The sequence below is a fragment of the Myotis davidii genome, unplaced genomic scaffold, assembly GCF_000327345.1.
Source record: "Myotis davidii unplaced genomic scaffold, ASM32734v1 scaffold265, whole genome shotgun sequence".
Taxonomy (NCBI): Eukaryota; Metazoa; Chordata; class Mammalia; order Chiroptera; family Vespertilionidae; genus Myotis; species Myotis davidii.
The window spans coordinates 1,912,354-1,928,874 of record NW_006296627.1 but is presented as its reverse complement, the minus strand read 5'-3'; the positions used below and the strand labels follow the sequence as shown (position 1 = coordinate 1,928,874).

At 38.1% G+C, this 16,521-nt stretch overlaps 1 protein-coding gene across 5 annotated transcripts in view; it reads right to left on the bottom strand.

Moving 5' to 3' along the window:
* The window catches only part of HSD17B12 (hydroxysteroid (17-beta) dehydrogenase 12), a 134,320-nt gene that overhangs the window by 18,904 nt on the left and 98,895 nt on the right, over window positions 1-16,521 (bottom strand). For 3 of the 5 annotated variants that reach the window (XM_015569494.1, XM_006772240.2, XM_015569496.1), the window contains 2 exons: window positions 9,582-9,646; window positions 7,437-7,481 (listed from right to left, as the gene is read on the bottom strand). In XM_015569494.1, the coding sequence (XP_015424980.1) occupies window positions 7,437-7,481; window positions 9,582-9,646 (110 nt within the window). Of the gene's footprint in view, window positions 1-7,436; window positions 7,482-8,616; window positions 8,662-9,581; window positions 9,647-16,521 lie in introns of all 5 variants that reach the window. The other 2 variants (XM_015569495.1, XM_006772241.2) reach the window with 1 other exon arrangement.

The following is a 16,521-nucleotide window of genomic DNA, read 5'->3' as shown; positions in this document are numbered from 1 at the left end:
ATTTGCATATTAGCCTTTTGTTATATGGGATAAGAAATAGAGTATAACAACTTGTCTTAGAATCCAGGCTATTCACACAATAATTAGGACATGACAAAGAGCCACTTTGTTCACTTTTGCTCTGCCCTTTACCCCAGAGTAACCTGCTTGGAGTAAACAGGATCTGAATTCAAGCAACTGAAAAATGAGCCCACACAAATTAGAAGAAAATTAATGCAAATGCCTTAAGCAAGTTCTCAATTGGTATCATTAACAATAATTTAAAAAACCATAGGATAATAGTGAAAAGAATTACATGAAGCAGCAAAAGTGTTGCACAATGCCTGTTTTGGAGAAATTAGATGGTAACTCCATTGGAAATCATACTAGAATAAGATAGCACACATTTTCTTTGGCAAACTATATAATTTGAGCTCTGTGTTACCAAGAATACAACTTAATTAGAAATCCTTACAATTTAACCTATATGGCTAACTGAATATTTACTGTGCAGGGGATGAAAGCTTAATTAGGTAAAGTTTATAGAGTGCTCTGAGATCTCTACATACTATTTGATTTTCTCCTTTATTAATGTGTAAGTGTTTGTGGAAGGTCAGAGTCTCCTTGCCACTTCCCTCCACCCCGCATGACTTAACCTGAAATTCAACCCAACACTATAAAAACTAAACATTTTGCCAAAACTGGTTTGGCTCAGTGGATAGAGCGTCGGCCTGCAGACTGAAGGGTCCCAGGTTCGATTCTGGACAGGGGCATGTACCTGGGTTGCGGGCATTTCCCCAGTGGGGGATGTGCAGGAGGCAGCTGATTGATATTTTTCTCTCATTGATGTTTCTGGCTCTCTATCTCTCTCCCTTCCTCTCTGTAAAAAATCAATAAAATATATTTTTAAAAAAACACAAAAAAACCCCAAACATTTTGTAATAATTTATGGCTTGATATATGCTAAACTAATTTAACAAAAGTAAAAGAGTTTTCTAAAACAGAAGGCTGCATGTCAATTATTAATGAATCTAAAGCCATAACTTATAAACTGTCAAAAATTTAAAATAAAAAGAACACATATATCATTAGCCTGTTTTTTCCAAATATTTAGCATACTATAATATGCTAAGAGTTTCCATCACTTAAATTTTCCCAAAATAAGCTGACTTCCTAAAAATTGACAGATTTTAGGAGGAGAAAGGCATCCCTAAAGTTCTCAGAGAGACCTGTACATTCTCGCCCACATGTAAGAATTCTCCTTTACTAGCTTTGCTCTGAGCTGGAAAGAACCTTAGAACCAACCGGCAACTACTCCGTTTTTTTTAAAGATGAAAACTATCAAAACAGTGGTTGTCATTCAATTTGGCAAACCCAACATTTTGTACTTATGTTTGGAACAGCCCATTACTGTGAGACCCAAGGGCTAAATGTACCCAATCTTTGAGAAAATTGGAGGAGCATTATGATAGCTGCTTTCAAATGCACTAAAGGACTCCAGGTATTAACTTGTAATGTCTTCATCTAGAAAAGCCCTGGGTGGGGTTCAGTGGTGAAGGCCATACTCACCTTCCTGTAATTTATTAATTTCCTGTAATTTATTAATGTTATTAACTTGAATTCTTGGGGCAGGGTGGGGATAAATTCTTAGCATAATCCCTAAATTAAATACAATTACACTGCTCAACAGAAATTCTTCTCATAGATTTCCAAATTAATAGAGGGCTCCCCCTACTGGTACCATGTCACAGCCCAAGGCAAATTCATGTAAGAAAAAGGAAACGAATGCTTCACCTGTGCTTTTCATCCATCTGCTCCCCCTGTCACCCCCACCCCCACCCCCGTCCCCCATCTAAACATTTATCACCAACAGGGCACAGCATTGTTACTTCCAGCTGAGTAACATACAACAAGTACACAGTGGTACCAGAAGGAAAAAGTTAGCTTTTCAAAAGCATGCAAACGGCCTCATACTCCAAGTGCTTTAATTTCTGATGATCATAGAGATGGAAGAGATTTAGTCAAAGCTATTCTAATCTCTCAGCATAACTAAGCAGATCTGCAGTTTGAATACACTGAATGTTTGGAATTCCTGAACAGGGGGATGCAAACCCAAAGGCCTGAAAGGGCCAGGTACATAACATACACTAGTACGGCAAATCAGACAATAGAGACAAGTGGGGCCTGTGGAAATCTGGAGATTGCAAGCCTAACTATTTAGCATAATTAGCTGCTACTCAGCTTAATCACTTGTTGCCACTCAGCTCTAATCACTTGTTGCCACTCAGCAGTTCAGCTCGGTGTTACCTGATTTTCAGATTTTTCCCAAGAGAAGCTAGAAGTTTGGGTATGAAATGTCCCAGTTTTGAAAACACTGCTTGAGCCAACTGAAGTATGTTGGTAGGGCACATTCAGCCCACAGATTATTGGTTTGCAACTTCTGACCTAGAATCAGAAAGGAATTTACCTTCTGCCCATTCCCCTTCTGGCAGATTCAAAGATGAGGAAGTTCTTACAATTTACTTCAGCGTAAATATCAATAACTAATCCAAGTTCACCCTTCTAGGGCCCCATTGGTCCATGTCCCATATGTCTTCTTATCTTACTAAGTGTGATCCTTATTCCCAAAGAACTAGAATTTTCAGTTTTTTAATTAATTCTTTTATTTTAATTCAAAAAGCATTCATTTTATACCCACCACATTTGAGGCTTGGGGCTCGGAAATGGAAAGAAAGAAAAAGGAGATGGTACTAGTCCTCATGCTGTTTATAATCTGTAGGGAGACACTCAACCAAAAATGAAAAGCTGGGCAAAGGGAAGACAGGCAGCATGCGCTGAAACTGCCTGAGAGACCTCATCTCCTCTGGAGGGTCAGGAAGGCTCCCTACCCCACCCCCACCTCCAAGTGCATACACTTTAGTTGAGAACTAAAGGATGAGTAGAATTAGTGAAGTCTGAGATGAGGGAGCCTTCCATGGAAAGAGACCAGCCTGAGGGAACATACGGTTCAAGGGACTGAATGAAGGTGCTCTGACCTGAGCACAGTTGGAGGGGGAGAGATCTGAAGGGAAACTGGGGAGGTGCGCAGTGACCAACTCAGGTGGTCCTTCCCTCCCTATAGGTCACATTCAAGATTCTGAACTTGAGGAAAGGGGGAAGTTGCTAAAGGATTTAACAGGGGTGCGATACAATCAGAGAGAGAGAGAGAGAGAGAGAGAGATATGCATGTTTCCTTTCTTCACCCTGAACATCTCTAGTTCTTCCAACCATTCCTAATAAAACACAGTTTCAAGTTTCCACTCTGCTTGAATATCTAATGAAGAACTACATTATGACCCCCTGCTTAAGACTTTTCCTCCTCATCCTCAAATAAAGCAAACCAAACTCAGTGGTACTTCACTTCAAGTGGAGGTTATTAATAAACTTTACCTTGGACCACACCCTCACCTATTTCCTTCTTTGCTCTAAGGAAGGTAAGATAGAAGGTTGGAACATTCCCTTCATGGGTCAGAATGGTAGCCTGGAAATTTCCTAAGGGATTCAGGTCTAGGCAGGGCCATTCCCTGTGATCCACCTTATTCACCAAGCCAGTAGCAGCTTCTGGGTCCAGTACCATCAGAAGGAATAATTTCCCCACCCTTGGGGAGCTAGTTTGGGCAGTGTTCATCTGAAAAGGGATAAAGAGTCTATGGTGTCTTGAGATCTTAAAACTTATTCAAGAAATAAAAAGACAAGCCGGAGGAAGAAAGGCAACTCCAATTATGGCAAATGCTAAAACAAGTGATCTCAAATCAGAAACAAGCAACAAAAGATCTGTTTTAGAACTTGTCCTTGGATTGGTGTGAAGCTCATTATCCTACCTGTTGAAACTGGACTTGTATTTGCCTGCCTCTGGAGTTGTGGCACTTCTTCCTTTTTCACGACTCCTCTAATAATCAATAGCAGCACAACAATTTCATTTGCAAAATCTCTGTGTTTTGAGATGTAAAACCCTCCAGGCATGAAACTGGAAATATTTGAGAAGAGTGTGGTTCAATATCTGGAGGCTTAAGTGTCCAGCCCATCTTGTTCAGTCCCCATCGGCCAGGCCCCAGCAGCAAGCTAACCCATGGTCACAGTGCCTGCCCCTTGGTGGTCAGTGCATGGCATAGCAAGGAGACTCTTACCTTAGCATATCATTAGCATATTATGCTTGGATTGGTTGAACGGCTGACCAGATCACCAGACACTTAGCATATTAGGCTTTTATTATATAGGATTTTAGTCACAGACCATCTGAAATCACAACGAAAAATCCCCAGCTAGTAGGGCTCTCTTCCAGGTTAAGGCTAATCTATCTGTCATATTGGCCACCTATATAGAATTTCCATACCCCTGGTTCTTCTTACCTTGACTTTTACCTGCTCTGCAGGAAAAAGAACAAGACTAAGTTTAACCCCAAAAGATTTGAAAGCAAAGTTGGAAAGCAAGCAACAAGGCTTCTAAACATCCTTTAGGTTGCTTCAACTAACAGTATCATGCCTGGTAAAGAGAAAGCCTAGTTAAGTAAGTCACTGAGAGACAAAAAAAGGAATAAACCTAAACTACTGAGTAAGATGAAAAGTGAACTGAAGGGCTTGGTGGCTGGGGAGAGAGGGCTAAACTGGACTCTATGACTAAACATCAAGGATCTATAGGCAAAAGCATTCGGCTGGTATTTCTCTCCCAGTATTCTTCTGTACCACTCACCACTACTTCAGCTGGTGACCACCTCTAATTCCTTTGGTCAGGATATTTCATTTTTATTATTCTTCTGCTGGAATATGACACTTAAGTGATTTTTACTTTATCTGACCTACTCATATGGGACATGGACCAAGCAATAATCCTAGACCTGAAGGAATGTAAAGCCAGGTCATTCAATGCGAAGGCATAGCACCGAACTTAAAAGATGCTGTGGCCCTACCAGCAAACATCTCCAAATTCCTGGCACGCTTTGCAGCCAGTCAACCCCTATCGTGGTTTGGTAAGGAGATAATACTTTGACCATCACTGATGGTGAGAAGAGGTTGTTCTCTTTCTTATATAAACCTTTTTGATGTTTTATTGTGGCTTTAGGCTGCAGACATCCATGCCCCAGTTCCCCTGATGTCCAGCCACCATAAAATCTTGTAAGATTCTAGAGCCAGACCAATTCTCATCTTGTTTTAAGTTACCCCAGGGCACCAAACAACCATTCCTACTGAAAATGCAGCCCTCGCCCTGGCAACATAACACAGTCAACAAAAGGACAATAGGTACAATTCATCAAAATATACCACAGGACAGATGACAGCAGCATGAAAGAGCACTAAATCCGGGAGGCCACACACAAAGCCTCATCGAGGCCAATGCCCTTTTCTCAGTATAAGCAAGACAAACACATGTACTGTGACATACGTATTGCCATGTCCCTCTGCCACTAGACCTGCCTTTCTGAAACGTAGATCAGATCACACCTATTTCTACTTTTCAGCTTCCGGTGGCTCTCTATTCTTTTGAGTACAGCACTCAGCTTTGCTGCACAATCATGTCTTAACTTACTTTTCTGGCCTTCAAGTTAGCTGCACCACACCACTCACCTCCTGCTGTGAGCCAAACCTTTCATACCTGAACTACCTGACTGTGCTGCAGAGATGGTAACTGCTTGGACCCCACCAATAGTACAATAAAGAGGGGCTGTACTCCAGATGTCGTTAACTCCATGACAACTAAATCAAGAGTTTTAAATGGTTTTTCCAATAAAGTGTGCATCACTAAGGTACAGGAAAATTCGTACTTACACTAAAGATAAAGAATGACTATTTGGCTTAATGAAGAAGGGTTTTAAATAGCAAATGCCTTGAGTGTCGTGAGATTTGATTTGCAAAAAAACAAGTTTACATACAAAAATGTAAAGCATTTATCCAGTTCTGCTTATGATCCTTCCCATCTATGTATATATATATGGGTAATATGCAAAGTGTCCCCTCGGGAATTCGACAGAGAGGCCAGGAGGTCAATCGCTCACTATGACATGTGCTGACCACCAGCGGGTGGCACGGAATGAAGGAAGGCCTGGGCCGGCAGCTGGAAGGCCCATGATCAGCCCTGATCGCAGGCCAGGCCTAGGGACCCTACCCATGCATGAATTTTGTGCACTGAGCCTCTAGTCAACAATATAATAGGATATGGTATGTTTAATTAATTTAGCATTGGCTCCACTAACTCATTTCATGGGAAGAAGCATATTTGCCAGTGTAAAAAGAGAAAATGGAAGAGGAAGAATGAAGAGGCAGGAGAAGCATTTTATAATTTGTCAAGATATAAGGACTGGTGGTTCATTTTTATGCCATCATTATTTTGAACAAACTGAAAGGTGCTCTACAGTGCTGTTGGATTTGAGCTGCTTTCTCCACATTTCCCCCCTGCGCTGCTCATCTTTAAGCAGAGACATGAGGTGACCACCACCACACAAGCTGATCTGTGCTCAGGTGCTGCTTGAAGGATGCAGTGTGTGGCCATGGAGCACAGCAAGCTGACTGGTTCTTACAGATCAAGGTCAGGACCTAAGCCTTTTATCATTAGTGTTCCGTATACTGCCAACCAAAAACACATGTTTTGGGAGATCGAGAAGGCCAGGGTTTTATACTATAAGTGTATACACCAGTTCAGTTCTGACAAGCAGGAGAAAATACTAATGTGTCTAGTATAAACTTTTGTATCGTTTATTTGACAGAGGGATTAAAATTATCAGGAGACTAATTTGTAGCTAGTATCAATTCTATAAAATAAAATTTAAACATTCGAACATATTTTTCGTCATTAACTCATTACACTATATTATGAAACATACACATAATTTTAACACTTACTATTTTTTCAAATATGTTTTCCTTTTTATTTGATTTTAGATTTGATAGCTGCTCTTCCCTTTAGCATATATTAGCTATGGTGTCTTTGGTCAGCATATACAAGTGACAAGGCTATAACGCATGCCTAGCAACTAGAAACTAGAGTTGTTTTTACATGTGGCTAGGAAAAATCATTCTTTATAGTCCCATACTTCCCATATAATACTTTACCACAATATTTAACTCATCAGCTTACCTGTATCACAGAAAATACAAAAGGGAAACAATTTACCAATGATGACTTGCGTCTAGATGAAAACTTTGTAAAAATCAATCTTCAGACTAAGTTAGATTGTGTGGTCCCTGGGCCTACCATAGGGTTGCATATAATGGAAGCATTTAATCAATGTCTCATTGTTAAAGAGCAAAACTATACAGACACCTGTTTGGTATTCAGTTCTTTCTACTTCCTGAAGACATAAGAAAATAGAACACTTTCATCTGGAAAACATACGTACATCAAAAGAAGAGTTGACTGAAATGAACAAGCTGGTTATGTCAGTGTTCTTAAACAAAAAAGACCAAAAAGGGTGAGAAGCTGCTTACCTTACAAACAGAAAGAATGTTAACATTTAACATTTTCTTGATGGTCTGCAAAAAAACATATTGATTATTTTATACAGATCATGGACATGACCACGTAATACACCTGTGATATGAATGATCTGGAGATGCACTGAAAGTTTCCCCGGGTATAGTAGAGGTCTCGGGAAATGACAGGAGTTGGGATGGAGAGATAGATTTTATTTTACTCTCAGTGTTATAGTACTTTTCTACCAAAAGTAGCAATTCATGCTAATCTGCAAAATCCAAGGTATCCGTGCAAGTAAAAACTGAAAGCAAAAAGATAAACTTAATCTAAAGTAAATATGAACCATTTGTAATTTCTTCTCTGCTAATACAAAAAGGAGAAATGATTGAAACTAAGGTTTTCAACAATTTTTTTTTAAATTTCACATGTTCCTTCAATGATACCCTCTTTCAGTCTTTATTAAAGAATTATGCATGTATCAAGGACACAGCTTTCATTTTGGTAGAGCTAGTCTACCTGAATCACTAGAATATTGTTGTCTATTAACAACTTTATGATTTATAATTGGTGTTCAGAATCCTAATACTTAAAACAAAGCTATATAATAAAAATTATAATAGAAGATGGCGGCAGAGATAAACACCGGGAAGTTAATGCCGCTCACAACAATTGATTAATACCTCAGAGAAACAACACGGACTTCATCCAGAACCACAGGAAGCCTGGCTGACTGTAAACTCTACGAAACTAGAGTTGTTTTTACATGTGGCTAGGAAAAATCATTCTTTATAGTCCCATACTTCCCATATAATACTTTACCACAATATTTAACTCATCAGCTTACCTGTATCACAGAAAATACAAAAGGGAAACAATTTACCAATGATGACTTGCGTCTAGATGAAAACTTTGTAAAAATCAATCTTCAGACTAAGTTAGATTGTGTGGTCCCTGGGCCTACCATAGGGTTGCATATAATGGAAGCATTTAATCAATGTCTCATTGTTAAAGAGCAAAACTATACAGACACCTGTTTGGTATTCAGTTCTTTCTACTTCCTGAAGACATAAGAAAATAGAACACTTTCATCTGGAAAACATACGTACATCAAAAGAAGAGTTGACTGAAATGAACAAGCTGGTTATGTCAGTGTTCTTAAACAAAAAAGACCAAAAAGGGTGAGAAGCTGCTTACCTTACAAACAGAAAGAATGTTAACATTTAACATTTTCTTGATGGTCTGCAAAAAAACATATTGATTATTTTATACAGATCATGGACATGACCACGTAATACACCTGTGATATGAATGATCTGGAGATGCACTGAAAGTTTCCCCGGGTATAGTAGAGGTCTCGGGAAATGACAGGAGTTGGGATGGAGAGATAGATTTTATTTTACTCTCAGTGTTATAGTACTTTTCTACCAAAAGTAGCAATTCATGCTAATCTGCAAAATCCAAGGTATCCGTGCAAGTAAAAACTGAAAGCAAAAAGATAAACTTAATCTAAAGTAAATATGAACCATTTGTAATTTCTTCTCTGCTAATACAAAAAGGAGAAATGATTGAAACTAAGGTTTTCAACAATTTTTTTTTAAATTTCACATGTTCCTTCAATGATACCCTCTTTCAGTCTTTATTAAAGAATTATGCATGTATCAAGGACACAGCTTTCATTTTGGTAGAGCTAGTCTACCTGAATCACTAGAATATTGTTGTCTATTAACAACTTTATGATTTATAATTGGTGTTCAGAATCCTAATACTTAAAACAAAGCTATATAATAAAAATTATAATAATATAATAATATAACAGGTATTATATTATTAATAATATTATATAATATAATGATATAATAAAAGTAAGAATAATAAAACTAGAGCTATTATTGCCCCTGGTACTGTACAAATGGGGTTATAAATATTTTCTCATTCAATCCTTCTAACATCTTTATGAAGTCTATTGAATGGCGAGGGACCGGACACTAAGTATGGTGGAGATCACCCTCAGAGTAACTCAGGTAACAAATAGAAGCGCCAAGGATTGAACCTCAGGCAGCTGGACTCCAGGGCTCACAGTCTGAGCTGTTTTACCACATTGCCTTCCCAATACCTGCATGCATTCCTTTTGTTATCATAATATACAAAGAAAGACTTACACTGTCCAAGTCAGGAATTTCCAAAAAGTATTCAGGATACTCATATGATACTCCCACGTTGTTCACTGAAATAAGACAAGATTGTTAGCCTGCTAACATATATATTTTATAGATTTTTAAAAAACATCGGGATTAAAAGTTTCAATAATACTATTTATGGTTGGAGTGACCTTTTCCACAGCTTTCTATCCAAAAATGTATCCATGTGCATACAGTTCAAGAGTCTCCTCTGTCATTAAGCCGTTGTGTACCTACCACCCAGCTCCTGACAAAAGAACTTATGTTCACCTTCCAATTTCCATAACCCCGTGGAGTATGTCTATTCTGCCTCGGTAACAGTTATTTATAGATATTGCTCAACCCCTTTCTAGAGCTTAAATTTTCATAATACAGTAGAAAGAGCAGAGAGTACTGTAATAAGGGAGACTGGAAACTTGAGTTCTACTTATAACTATTTCAGAAAATGTGTGACTTGGGATAAGTTACATATGATAGGCATCTGTTTCTTCAACTCTGAAATGAGAGCTCACTTAATGATCCAACAAAACCGGAAGGAAAAGTCAGTTTCTGGCATCATGGAACATACAATCGAGCAGGAAGAGAAAGGCACTACACAAAAAGAATTAAAACAATTATTTCATTACAGAGTACAGTGTTATAGGAGTCTATGCCTGGAGCGTCTGAGCTTATCTGGGAAGGCTTCTCTGTGGAGGCCAAGAGAGTGGGTCAAATGTCTCCAGCAAACCATCCTTGCCTACTAGCCCATAGGCCTTGAAGTCATGCCCCAGTCTTCCTGTATTCCTACTCCTCAACCACCTAAGATTGGAGCTATAAGACAATTGAGAAGCTATGAATAAGCGTAAATAATTAGGTACATGATTAACACTCAGATATCCTTTAGTTTCCTTAGCCCTGGAAAGACAAAGACAAACCCAGAATAAGGAGTATTTACAGGAATCATACAAATAAAATACCTTAGAATTTATTTTAACCAAATAAATAGTGAAATGGATTATCTATCTATCTGTATTTAATCATCACAATAACTACATTACCTCCCTTGTACATATTAGAAAACTGAAGTTCACAGCAGTTAAATTACTCACCCAAGATCAGAGAGAAGGAATTCAAACTCAGGAAATTTAACTTCAGAGGCTAGGCCCTTAACCACTACATTAAAACCATCATATGCCTTCATCCAGTCTTCAGTTCAGAAAAAAATCAGTAATAATTGGAGAATAAACAGAAATCTGATAGCGATGTTTAATAAAACTGTGAAGTATTAAAAGAAATGTTTCAGTAGCAAAATAGATAATGAAGTTATGATTGGTCTGCTAAAGCTCATAAGGAATTGTGCCTGATAAACCCGATAATAGTAATAGTAACTTTTTCAATAGACTAACAAAATTAGTAACTCAAAGGAACTCAATAAGGGTTCTATATTTAGCAGTAAGCCGGTCACTTGAGGCTGTGAATCTCAAGATTTTACTTGCACAATTTGGTCAGCATGGCCTGAATAAGCTCGCTGAAACCTGTCTGAAAATCTGAAAGCAAAGGATAATGACAATGTAAACTGTATTTAATTAGGATTCTTGCCCATCTGAATAGGCATAGTACCTACACATAATTAATAACAGCAAGTCTAAATCCATTTTGATTTTATTCAATAGGTTCTCTACCCACCAGGGGTTCTGGGATTCAATTCTATAAAAGAGCTGTTAAAATTAAGTCTAAACTAGTTGAAGGTGAGACTTTATACTTACTGGACTTTGCTTTAACCATCTTCGGAATTAGAAAGGATGAATAACTTATTTACAGCATGACTAAGAGAAACAGCAACACCCAAAATATCTCTTAAAATGCTCCACATAAAATAGTCTTTACAAAGTCAGTTTAAGACAACAGAATCCTGGCCCTAGCCCATTGGAACATTAATGCTCTACTTCAGAATACTGAAGAAAAGTGAGTAGTATAATTATAAATCATTTAAGACCCAGATTGGGTTTTTTTTTTAAAGTCTAGGATTTTGCAAGCAGCACAGTTGACTTTGCAATCTTTTCGACATGTACTACAAGTACAGAGTCCAGCTAAGGAAGCGCACAAATAAATAACTAAGCCAGTGGGAAGTGTTATTCTGGTTAAGGTTACACTAATGATAGAAAGTCTTCGGATACGTCTCTGCTAACTGAGCAAAGGAAAGCCATCAAAACTTTCTACTCAAACAATGAAAACCTGAACATCTACTTAACACAGCTCTAAAAGAAAACCCAGTCAACATGGAGAACTTCTGCCCAAATAAATAAACAGTATCATGCATAAGGGCTACACTTTCACAACTAAAAATACACACAGAAAAAAAAGATAAAGTGGGAACAGATCTTTCAGAACACTGAGCCATATTTTATCAGGGGAAGAACCTGCCAATGTCAGATTGGCAACAGGACCCTAGCAGCAATTTTCAACTGGTGTGCTGAATTTTTAAAACATGCAATACCTGACTATTTAGTAAGCGGCACTGGCCTCTTTTCCCTTAAATTGTCAAAAAAAGAAAGAAAAAACCAAAAACATAAAAAATGGCCCTGGCCAGTTCTTCCCATGGACGAGACCAAAGCATCAAGGGTTCAATTTCTGATCAAGGGCATGCACTTGCATTGCAGGCTCCAGTCAGGACGCCTGCACAAAGCAACCAATCAATTCTCTCACATTGATATTTCTCTCTCTCTCTCTCTCTCTCTCTCTCTCTCTCTCTCTCTCTCCACCACCCCTTCCACTATCTCTAAAAATCAGTGGGGAATGGAGGGGGGTAAAATATCCTCAGGTGAGGATTAACAACAACAAAGTGATAACAGCCAGCACAACAATAGATGTCTGGTGTGAATGAATAAAAATTATACCTATTTTTGTTCGGTCAGCAAAAAAATATATTCTTGGTGTGCCGCAGAATTTTAGTTAATTTGTATGCCATGGGGTGAAAAGGTTGAAAATCGCTGTTCCATACTAGAGATTAGGGCTCTTAAATCCCTTTATGCTTTATTGGTTGCACTCTTTGCTGGTGAGATATACGCCTCCCACCTTCTCTCCAAAGAGGCTGTAACCACTTCACAGTGCTATTATTTAAGAGTATAGAGGAAAACCATCTGTTGCTCTCAAATAGTTATTTCCATAAACCGCACAATTGTGCAAATCTCTTGGAAAAGGCAAACCAATAGCAATTTTATTTTGTGACATTAGGTGGCAGCAATAACCCAATGGCAGAAGGAAAGCTTTCAGGGAACTGGAAAAGGAAGAAAACAGGCTTAGGGTAGGAGTCAATGATGGAAATATTTCCATGACAATTTAATTTCATTAAGAATGGGTGCATGCGATGTCATTTTAAATATTACAGGATTCATTATAGGATTCACCAAACTAAACAATGCCAAAAGTTATTCCTACATTATTCAAATAGTTGAAAACCTTTCTAAAGGAAGCATTTTATGTCTTTTTTTCTTAATCCTCGCCCGAGTATATTTTTTCCATTGATTTCTAGAGACAGTGGAAGGGAGGGAGGAGGGGGAGAGAGAAACATCGACATGAGAGAGATACATGGATTGGGTGCCTCCCCCATATGCCCCTTTGGGGGCTGGGGAATCTGAAACCAAGGAAAGTGCCCTTGACCTGGAATCAAACCTGAGACCCTTCAGTCCACAGACCAACACTCGAACCACAGAGAAAACCAGCCAGGGCAATGGAAGCATTTTAAATTGGCATTAAATAGCTGTTCATTAGTGAGGTGTTTTGTGTGTGTTTTAATCCTACAAGTGAAGCATCAGAGAGAGATTTTTAAAAAATTGTAAGCGACCCACAAAACCCGTTTACTAGTGTAACACGTCATGTCTTTCAGAAAACAAAGGATGTCTGTGTAATCTGAGAATTCCAACCACTACTCCAACGATCATTACAGGACCATGAACAGATATAGCATCTATCCCATCAGTTTCTCACTGGAGTTGCAATACTGAGAAGAGCTCAATAGAACAGAGGAGACAAACAGAGAACAGAGGTGAAGACAGGCCAAGAACAAGGACGAGGTGAGTGGTTAGAGGAGGTGGCAGGTTCTCCACGACCCCCTCCGCAACTCTCAAAAACACCAACAGATAAGAACTGTATTTTAAAGACGCAGAAAATCCACAGAGTAATTCTGAATGTTGTATAAATACTCTAAATCAGTGGTTCTCAACCTTGACTGCACATTAGAATCACCTGGGAATCTTTTTAAAATCCTGATTTCCGGGCCTCATCCTCCGAAAATTCTGTTTTTTTGTTACTAATGTTGTGGCCCCACCCCATAACAAAGAAACACAATTTCCGGAGGATGGGGCCCAGAAATCAGGATTTAAAAGATTCCCAGGTGATTCTCATGTGCAGCCAAGGTTGAGAACCACTGCTCTAAATGCTATCATGATGCGGTTTAAAAATCACTTCCACATCTCATACCTAAAAAGAAAAGAAAGCATACAAAAGATTTCTGTTTCTTCTAAATTCATTTGCTGCTGCTTCTGACCTACTGGATATTTAGAATCCTTTATCAACACCGGCTGCTACAGAGATAATGACGTCATTAGAAAATTAGATTTTCAGTAACTGGGTTGGGTATGAGGGAGGAGCAAACAATATAAACTAGACAATAAAAATCCATTTGAACAAACACAATAATAACAGATATGAATATATACACACATCACTTTCAAGCTGCTGCTTTTTCTAGATTAATCAGAGAAATAAATTAAGGTGATTTAGAAACATTGCCTAATGGTTGGGCTTTCCAATATATATCAAATAAAGCAAAGTACTCTATTTCCTTCTCATCATATCAAAGTGGAAAACATCCAGTCTACATTTCAGTTATATTTGTAGCTATATATGCTCATTCAGCTCAAATGAAAGATTAGAGAAATGAAAAACCTATTAGAGTTCATTAATGAAAATGGATTAGAAAAAGGTGCCGCCACTTCATTATATTTCAAAATTAACCAAAAAATTTAAAATGTAGGCACCAGTAATAGTGTATGTACCCAACGTGGGGGGAACCTCTCCTGTCTTATGCTTTTGAACTAAAAAGGTATGGATCTCGGAGTCCAATACACCCAGGTTTTAGTCCTGATTTTACTACTAACAGCTCCTAACAAGAGGCAAGTGATTTTACCCCAATAAACCCGTTTCCTCATTCTCTCTCTCTTTTTTCCTCCTTCTCTCTCTCTCTCTCTCTCTCTCTCTCTCTCTCTCTCTCTCTCTCTCTCTCTCTCTCTCGAATTCAACAATAACATGCAAAAATACTGAACCCAATCCTGAAACATATCAGTATGTTAGTAAACAGAGGAAGAGTTGCTGTTATTTTGCATGGCCATGTAGTTGTGCAAGTGTTACTGAGCTCCTATTTCATGCCCTATTCCAGGTGCTGGGGAGGCAGCAGGACGGCCAAGGTCGCTGCTTTGACTATAGCACCTGCATCCTTCTGAAAGAGCTCTGGGCAATGGTTCATCAGAAGAAATGTTTACACTGATTACATTTGTCCTAATTGCTTCTCTGCTGTCTTTCACTCAAAGAGAACTAGTCTTCCAGTCTACAGAGAGTGTGGAAAGTGATGCAAAGAAAATTCCTTTTTTGCCTTATTTAACATATTGCGGGAGCTAGCACATGTTCATACTCTGGCAGATGATATTTGAAACACCATGTAAAACATTTTGCAAACTTCACAGTTTTCATACACTTGTGAGTAGCAATTTCTAAATAAAAGAGTTTACAAGGCTTTAAATTTGCAGTTCCTTTAATCAGAAATTGGAAAATTAAGATTGAGTCAGAAGCAACATGACAGAATGTTTCATTTCCACTGTTTAATTATAAATTGCTATGTGATCCTCATGACAACACTCAGTAAGATTTGCCATCCATAAACTTAGAAGATGGGATGAGGAAAGGATAACATGAGGTTGGTAGTTAAAAGAGAAGCACCTATCAATTTCGTGAATGAGGGTTCTATTTACATTTCTGAAATCACAGCTAATTATCCAGTTTTAAGTTAAAGATTCTGCTCTAATTGATACCATTAGTGGGTTTCTAGTAAGAGGAAATACATTTGAATTCTAAGTCTTATTCTCCCTTTAGAAATCCAATCTCATTCAATACATCCAATGGAACTATACTTAGTCTGATAATGTTGCTGATGACTGTCCTAGTATTAAAATTAAAAATTCCATGTACCTCTTCTGTTTGCCATGATTGGCTATACCAGGTTGCTGCCTCATTCAATAAATACAAAGGAGGGCATTTAGGCCAGTGATCCAGTCATCTACTTGAATCTCCGACTTGGATTTCTCAAAGCCCTCTTAAGTTTAGCGTATCCCACAGTGAAATCATTATTTTTCTCTAAAGAATTTGCTCCTGATCCAGAGTTTTCTGTTGTAGAGAAATAGCACCCAGTTGCTTAAGTCAGAACCTGAAAGTTGCTAATTACTAATTGTATAATCCCAGATAATGCATTTAAATTCTGTAAGTCTATTTCTTGTCCGTAAAAATGGCCACAGAAATATTAATACCTACCTCATAGGATTGTTGAGGACTAAATGAGATTCATTAGCATGGTATCTGGCATATTTTAGAAAAAGCTTAATGAATGTTGGTAATAATAAGTAACTAGTAGTGCTATTCTTCACTCCTGTCAGACAAGACCTCTGAAGAATACCTTCATCAGATCCTGGTTCTGTTTCTGTTTCTTTTTCTTTTTTTTAAGATAATTAAATTTTGATTTAATAAGGGAGAGCACTTTACACACTATTGATACTTAGACTGAAATAGTAATACCTTATTTTTCATAATAATTTAAGTTCAAATATCTTGTACATTTTGTTTTAATTTTTTTATTAAGGTATTACATATGTGGCCTTATCCCCTCCATTGTGTC